We start from the raw sequence: 8643 nt of genomic DNA, 5'->3' as shown, positions 1-8643 counted from the left end.
TCCAGTAATGGAAGAAGTATATGTCCAACAACCACCAGGCTTCATAATAGAAGGCAAAAAGCAATATGTCTACAAGCTAAAAAAGGCCCTGTATGGACTTAAACAAGCACCAAGGGCCTGGAATAAGAGGATAGACTCATTTCTATTCAAACTCAACTTCAAAAAATGTCAAGTTGAGCATAGAGTCTATGTGAAGCAAGATGCAGAATGCCAAACTCTTATCATTTGCTTATTATATGTAGATGATCTGCTAGTGACAGGATCAAACACTGAAAGAATTGAAGAGTTTAAAAGGGTAATGAATGCTGAATTCGACATGACTAATCTAGGAAAACTAAACTACTTCCTATGGATGGAGTTTGCATACACTGAAGAAGGAATAATGATGCGTCAAAAGATATATGCAACTGAAATTCTAAAGAAATTCAACATGAACTCCTGCAACTCAGTTAGCAATCCAATAGAAACAAGCCTAAAATTGTTTGAAGATGAAGAAGGTGATCCGGTGAATGAAACTATGTTCAAGCAGATAGTAGGTTCTTTGAGATTCTTGTGCAATAGCAGACCAAACTTGTCCTTTGGGGTTGTCTTGGTGAGCAGATTCATGTGTAAGCCAAAGAAAACTCATCTACTAGCAGCTAAAAGAGTGATGAGATATATCCAAGGAACAAGTGATCAAGGAATTCTATTTCCCTATGGTAGACAAAGATCAGAACTGGAATTGATTGGGTATGCAGATTCTAATTATGGTGGAGACTTGGTAGAGAGGAAGAGCACTTCGGGTTATCTGTTCTTACTCAACAATGCCCCCATCTCATGGTGTTCCTCAAAACAACAAGTTGTTGCTCTCTCTAGTTGTGAGGTAGAGTACATCTCAGGTTGTTTTGCTGCTTGTCAATCAGTGTGGCTCGAGGAGTTGCTAATGGAAATGAAGGTGAAGCTGAAAACTCCATTACAACTCAGAATTGACAATGTTTCAGCAATAAGCTTGTCAAGGAATCCAGTGAGTCATGGTAGGAGCAAACACATTGAAGTAAGATTTCATTACCTTAGAGATTTAGTCAACAAAGGGAAGATTCAAGTGGTGTATTGCAAGACACAAGTGCAATTGGCAGACATACTCACAAAAGCTTTGAAAGGTGATAGGTTTGAAGAGTTAGAAAGAAGAATATGTGTATTATCTCTTAAAGAACTTGTCTTAAGGAAGAGTGTTGAAAGTTGTGTATAATCCAAGTTTTAAGAGATGGATTAATAGGTAGAAAGAAGTTTATTGTAACTTGCTAAAAACAGTAAGCATTTGAAATTCTGTTTTTATGGTTAAACTACCTCTTACTATAAATAGTAAGTCATTGCAATAAGAGAAGATAGAAAATTCATTGATTACTTTCTTGCTTTTCTCTTAATCATTTCCTCTTCTTCTTTCTATTTTGTGTTTGTATTTCTCTGTTCCAACAAAAGCGATATTTGAATTCAGAGTTTGTTTAATTTCTTTGATATTGTAAACAATGGATACTTGGATTATGCTCAAATTGAAGATGGAGCGAAAAAGATAGAGAGGAGAAGATAAAGAGAAGAAATAAAAAAAATAATTTTTATTTAAAAATATTATTTTAATATAATGACGTTGTTTTGTGAAGGAGAAAAATAAATAAAATACTTATGTTTGATGACATGACAACTTATATACGTAAGACCATCCACCATATGTCACATTAACACTTAACGTGTTACACGAACAAATCTGTTATACTTAATAGAGCCAAGATCAAAGAAGTTCTACGTAACTTGACGTTAAATTTATTGGGAATGAAAATATCACTTAAAATTTGTTATGAACTAAATTATTACTCACGAAAATATAACTATCTTATATGCACAAGTAAATTTTTATAACTATCATGAAACTTTACCACATTCTCTTCTCTTTTTTTCTTCTTCTTTATTAGACAAATAGAATTGTCTATATATCAACTAATTAAGTTGCCTCTTATTGCATATATACATTTGGATTACCTAATAGTTTCCCTTTATGTTCCTTGAACAATATCGTTAAGGTATTTGTTAACATAACCCTCATTTTTATAAGGAATCGGTGATCTACACTATCATATAATTATAGATGCAAGAATATGTATATCTATAAAATATATAAAGACAAAATAGGGTGTAATTATTATAATGGTATAATTTTATCTTTCTATTTTGTCCTTTACACTTTTAAATTTCTACAAAAAATGATATAATAATATGTAACCACTACCAAGATATTAGTCAATTCTCTCCCCTTAAGTTACACATTATAATAAAAGAAAAAATATTATAATATAAAGTACCCCAATAAAAAATTCAACTTAAAATATATATTTAATATAAAAAATATTCTAATTCCCCAAAACAAAATAAAGAAGATGAGTGGGCACGTACGATATGTATATCACCATATTAGTGATAGTAACGTTAATTGTTGAAAGAAACAAGGTAATTTCACTATTCTTATAATAAAAATATCATGTAAAAGTTTATTTGATATTTTATGTATTGCATTTATTTAAAAAAATATTCTCTTATTTATCCTGTTAAATTTTCAATGAGAATTAAGGGGGGTGTGATTGTAATATTACAAAGTTTTAAAATAAATCATGAGAAATAATCACGCTAGTTAATTTAGTTAAAACAAGTTATAATAGAGTAAGGAGATTAGAAAGAAAATAATTAATAGGGGCCTGAAATAAGACATCAATGGTGTAAGCTAGTGTATTGTGTATTTGACTTTAACTACTAGAATACCATAATGATGCAGAAGGAATTTTGCCAATGCCTAGCCTAGACTTTGAGCTTCAAACTATGTACTTAAAACTACAGGTTTAGGTGATTAAGCATGCAGAGCGTAAGGAAAATTTCTTATGTAATACCCTATTATAACAGTAAAAGTCTCTTTTCACCGTGTCATTAAATAATCCAATTGTATACTACTATAAACTAAATACTCATAAAGGTTGTTTAAATCTTAATAACTTTAAATGGTTCCACCCTAACATATACTACGTCAATCCAATAAAAGTATAAATTCTTGCCATCAAATTAAACTTATAATTATTAATTAACAAATATTGGTAATGCCTAAACCGTTGAAATTAAATATTTTAATAAGATTAGGCTACGAACTCCATTTCTCTTTTATATAATTTGAACGTACGTGAGTTAGCTACCAACTCCAACTTCCTTTTATTCCTTTTTCTCTGCTCTGTTTGACATAATATTCTGCTGAAGTTCTTCTCCATAAATACAAATCCCCACCACAATTCTTATGCAATCAATATTGGGAACTTTCCCACTTGACTACTCCTCTATATTACTTGTTCTTTGAAGTGATATATTGACAAAAACAATAATGGTCAATTCTACGAGCTTTCTCCTGCTTCTTTCATTACTAACCTTTGTTCCTTCCTGCCTCTGTAGCACGAAATTCGGGGGTTACCTCTACCCTCAATTTTATGACTATTCATGCCCGAGAGCTCAAGAAATTGTCAAGTCCATCCTTGCCAATGCTGTTGCAAATGAGCCTCGAATTGCTGCTTCACTTCTTAGACTTCATTTCCATGATTGTTTTGTCAAGGTCATCATTAAGTGAACAAAAATTCCATATCATTAGTATATTTATAACTGTGTTCTGTCACGGTAGTGGTTATTATAATTGTGGTCATTTTGGATGTTGCGATACGAATTGTGGCGGTTACTTTGTGAATTAATTTGTGATTAAAAAGATATTTCTTAATTCGACGTGGTCCAATGTGATCTGATGCGGTCCACTGTGGCCGGATATGGTCCAGTGCAGTTGAACTACTGCCCAATTTGGTCGCATCATTGTAATCCGCTTTACAAGCAATTGCGACGCAATACAGTTACAACAGTCACCACAACCACAATATAGCCGCATTGGTCTGCAATTTGAATGACCGATTATATTAAATCTAAATTATTTTTTCAAATTCATGATTCCAAAGTTGATATATTGTTGCAGGGTTGTGATGCTTCAATATTGTTAGATAGCAGTGGAAGCATTACCAGTGAGAAAGGGTCAAATCCTAACCGTAACTCTGCTCGAGGATTTGAAGTAATCGATGAAATCAAATCCACATTAGAGAAAGAATGTCCTCATACTGTGTCATGTGCTGATATTTTAGCTCTTTCTGCTAGAGATTCAACTGTTCTTGTAAGTGTTTCCTTTTGATTTGAACTCCATTATACTTAATATTTCACTATCAAGACATGAATTATGATTTATGATGATCAACTAATTAAAGTATCCAATTTTTATGTAAAGACTGGTGGACCAAGCTGGGAAGTACCTCTAGGCAGAAGGGACTCTCGAGGTGCAAGCATAAAAGGCTCTAACAACAATATTGCTGCACCAAACAATACATTCCAAACCATCCTAACTAAATTCAACCTTCAGGGGCTTGACATTGTTGATCTAGTTGCTCTATCTGGTAAACTGCTTCAACTTATTTATTTCTAGTCTCTTGTGTCAAGAAACATCATTGATTTATGCATTAACCTTCTCCGAGGAATTTAACATTATTACATTATATTTATACATAATAAATTATTCATAACCCTTTACCAGTAGTTTAACCTTTTTTTAAATATGTCTAGAGCACAATCCTTGTTATCACATTCTTCTAAATAAACCTTGAATTTCAGCAGTTGAGGGTTGATACAAAAATAAAAGTCATGTATACAGTTTTAACTTTTGGAAAAGTTTGTTGTATACGTGTATACATGGGCGTCCAATTAAATATTATTCTTATACTATCAACATGAGTTAAAATTCTCTCAAAACTATTTTTTCTATATTTGAATCTCAGTTTAATTTTAGATTAAGTATCTATTTTAATCTGGTAAATATTTTGTGTATGCTAATTTAGTATTTTGAAATTTGGAAAGCGAGGCTGATAAAATATCGTATAAATAAAAAAAAAATTAATTTTAACATTTATTATAATTTCTAATAGAGATTACTTTTATGATATTTGAGTACTATATTTGATTTTGTTTATGGGATCTAATTGACACAAAAGAATTATGGCTATTCCATTGCTGCATCTGAGTGTAAGGACATTTTTTCTATTTGCTATAGGGAGCCACACAATAGGAAATTCTAGGTGCACCAGCTTCAGGCAAATGCTCTACAGCCAAACAGGAAATGCCAAAGTAGAGTTCACTCTAGACCAATACTATGCCGCTGAGTTGCGCAATCTTTGTCCAAGATCCGGTGGTGACCAGAATCTATTTGTCCTAGATTATGTCACCCCAACAAAATTTGACAACAACTACTTCAAGAACTTGTTGGCTTACAAGGGTTTGTTAAGCTCTGATGAAGTTCTGTTGTCAAAGAATCAAGAATCTGCAGAACTAGTGAAGCAATATGCTGAAAATAATGACCTTTTCTTTCAACAATTTGCCAAGTCCATGATCAAGATGGGAAATATTTCTCCTTTGACAGGTCCAAGGGGAGAGATTAGAAAAAACTGTCGGAAGATTAACACTTGATGGAGCAACATCATTGGCATACAAATCTATACATGAAAATTGAACATGCATTTTATTTATGCTTCTTTTGTTTATTCCAAAAATAACAAAAACTATATTGTTCTTTATCATGAGGAGTGGACGAAACATTTCCCAGTATGCGAATAGATTGTCCACTACGTTGTTATCACACTAAGTCACTAAGTGTGTTTCATGAAATTTATGTATGTTTCTAATGAATTTACATAGAAGTGATTATGTGGCACTACTAAATTTATTTTGTATGCTAGAATATCTTTATCTTCACGGTTTCAAAAAAGTGGCCTTAAAGTATAATGACTAAGAATTTACAATTGTTCCCTATTAGATTATGGTTTTTGATATTGTTGTCGAAATTGTTCTAAAAAATCGTGAGCTATTATACTTTAAGATTATGGTTTTAAAACCATATTCTATTCATTGTATTGAGCTATAGTTTTTGATATTGTTGTCATAATTATTCTAAAAACTGTGGCTTATTCTACTTTAAGATCATGGTTTTGAAAGTATTGCCTATTATGCTTTAAGAGTACAATTTTGAAATACTTGTTTGTTCCTTGCGTTTGACCACTATTTTTACGTGTAACCTTATTATTTATAAAAAAGCATTGCCTATTCATTATAATTGACCAAGTTTTTTATGTTTAATCCTATCATTTATAAAAAAAATAGTTGTCTATTCATTGTATTTGATCATCACGATACCACACTTTTTGTATTAAAATGTAATTTAAAATCAAATAATGTTTATTATTTATTTACTTAGAGAGTGTGCTTTTATTTAAGAAAAGAAATATTATACTGGGAAAAATAGAAGTGGAGACTTAAACAATAAAGAAATTGAATTATATAAGATTATAATTGTCAATAATTGACTTTTGGAGTTACACTATAACACAAGTTCTAGCATTGCTTCTCTCACAAGGTGCTATTTTATTGCAAAATGTTTTTTTTGTGATAGACTGGATTCTTTTCAATTGCTTTCACCAATTTGTTATCACTGTAGATTATAGTAAGCTTAGTCTCGTGATCTCTCATATTACCAAGTATTCATCTCAACCATATAGGTTCGTTAATCGCCTATGCAATTGGCACATATTTAGCTTTTGTTGTTAATTGTACAATAATCAACTTGGTTCATAGATCCCCAAGAAAATACTCATATACTAATTGAGAAGGCATAGCATAATATGCTCTTCATGACATCCAATGAACCTACCCAAACATTGTGAGTGTAGATGAGCAATATTGAGTTCGTATTGGTCATATACCATATGTTGAATCCCTTTAGTCCTTGCAAGTGTGTAAGAATTTTTTTGCCAACTCCAAAATCAATTAGACTTTTGCTTTGCAAAAATCTTGATAGAAGACTTGTAGTATACATGATGTATGGTCGCATTGTGGTGATGTATAAAAGGCTCTTGATCAAACTCTTATAGAGAGAAACATCTGCCTTTGGAGATTCGTCATCCTTTTGTAGATTCTCATTGGCCATGATTTGAGTAGCAATTGGTTTGTATTCATGCATCTTGAACATCCTAAGTAGTTTTCCTGTGTATTTCTTCTATGAGATAAAGATTCCTTCCTTTCTTTGGCTTACTTTAATGTCGAGGAAGTGCTGCATCAAGCCAAGGTCGTTCATCTCGAATGTCTTCTTTTAAATCTACTATAATCGTCATATTCTTTCTAGTGTGTATAAGATCATCTATGTACAAGAAAACTATAAAAGTATTGAACTGGCCTTTGGTCTTAATGCATAGTGTGGGCTAAATCTTACTCCTCATGAATCCTTTATTGATGAAGTATTGATCATATCTATTGTCTTGTGCTCGAGGAGCTCACTTAAATCCATATAGAGTCTTCTTCATCTTTAGCTCTTTGATTTCATTTCCTTTACTCTCGAACCCTTATGGGTGCTTCACATAGATCTCTTCTTAAATAACTCCATTGAGGAATGTAGACATAAAATGTAGTTTGTAAATGCCTTGTTCTCTTTGTGTTGGAGGAGTTATTCAAGATCTTATAGTATCTAGATGGACAACTAGTGCAAATGTCTCATTATAGTCAATTCATGTATGTTGCCTTAGCTACTAGCCTAGCCTTATGCTTAAGTGCCATTAGGATTTTGCTTTGTTTTATATACTCACTTCACTCTAATAATATCTTCATGTTTACGACAATCTAATAGCTCCTGCATGTTTTTTATGACGATTAACATAAAGCTGGAGTTAATCAATTAATAAAATGCTTAATCAATTAACCTGCTAATTTTCTTGAAAATCTTTTTGTTTCTTGATACAACAAGAATGCAGTGATTAGTCTAATCTAATATGCATTTAAACATGTTATTGAAAGTGACTAACAATGCATATTAGCTTATGAAATAATCTCTATATGAATGTAATCAAATAAAGAGTGTCGCACCCCGATTTTCGGCTGCACGACCTCATTAGAGTCGCCACTATATTTTTTCTTGTAAAAAATGTAGAAAAATCTTTTTTAGCCCAATTACCTTGGGCTTCTGGATTTTTCATATCCAGGTTCGGAAGTCGGTTACAGGGTAGAGAAGGTATTAGCACCCCATCCGCCCGCCTTAAGCGGTACCCTATACTAAACTACATTGATTGATATATTTTTTATTTGTTATTATTACACCACTTTATCAATTAAATTAATTAGTTAATGGTTAATTACTTGAATAAAAAAAATTATTTTTTAGTTGTGCCTGACAAGATTGACTTTGGTCATACGTATCCCTATTAAGGGAATCAAAGCTTACGTAGTTCTTTATGTAGAAAAAGGATTGTTGGTTGGTTTAATTTTAATATAAAAATATAAGTTAAATCTCGACTAACGATCCTATGAATACAAGTGAAGTACAACCCATACGTCCGATACCGCACTTTGTACTAAGGGTTAGTTAAGATCTTAACATGTTTATGGACAAAAGATTTTTGAGTCGTTGGTGAATTAGTTATGGTGATTATTAAGTTGATGAAGTGTAGCCCATATATCCGACACCGCATCATATCTTAAAATTAGAGTGATTGTCGTCTTAGAATTTATAATGAC

The 8643-nt window shown here is 31.9% G+C and overlaps 1 protein-coding gene across 1 annotated transcript; it reads left to right on the top strand.

Annotated features, from left to right (window-relative positions):
* The first annotated feature begins 3302 nt into the window (after nt 1–3302).
* Nucleotides 3303–5666, top strand: LOC109337941 (peroxidase 72-like). The gene is made up of 4 exons (XM_019575036.1): nt 3303–3616; nt 4022–4213; nt 4325–4490; nt 5141–5666. Exons 1-4 carry the CDS (start codon nt 3392–3394, stop codon nt 5551–5553), a joined length of 996 nt encoding a protein of 331 aa, XP_019430581.1. The 5' UTR covers nt 3303–3391; the 3' UTR covers nt 5554–5666.
* Nucleotides 5667–8643: the final 2977 nt, after the last annotated feature.

This window comes from Lupinus angustifolius, unplaced genomic scaffold, assembly GCF_001865875.1.
Source record: "Lupinus angustifolius cultivar Tanjil unplaced genomic scaffold, LupAngTanjil_v1.0 Scaffold_15_172, whole genome shotgun sequence".
In the NCBI taxonomy this organism is placed as follows: Eukaryota; Viridiplantae; Streptophyta; class Magnoliopsida; order Fabales; family Fabaceae; genus Lupinus; species Lupinus angustifolius.
The sequence above is the reverse complement of the archived record's forward strand: the minus strand, read 5'-3'. Positions and strand labels throughout refer to the sequence as shown.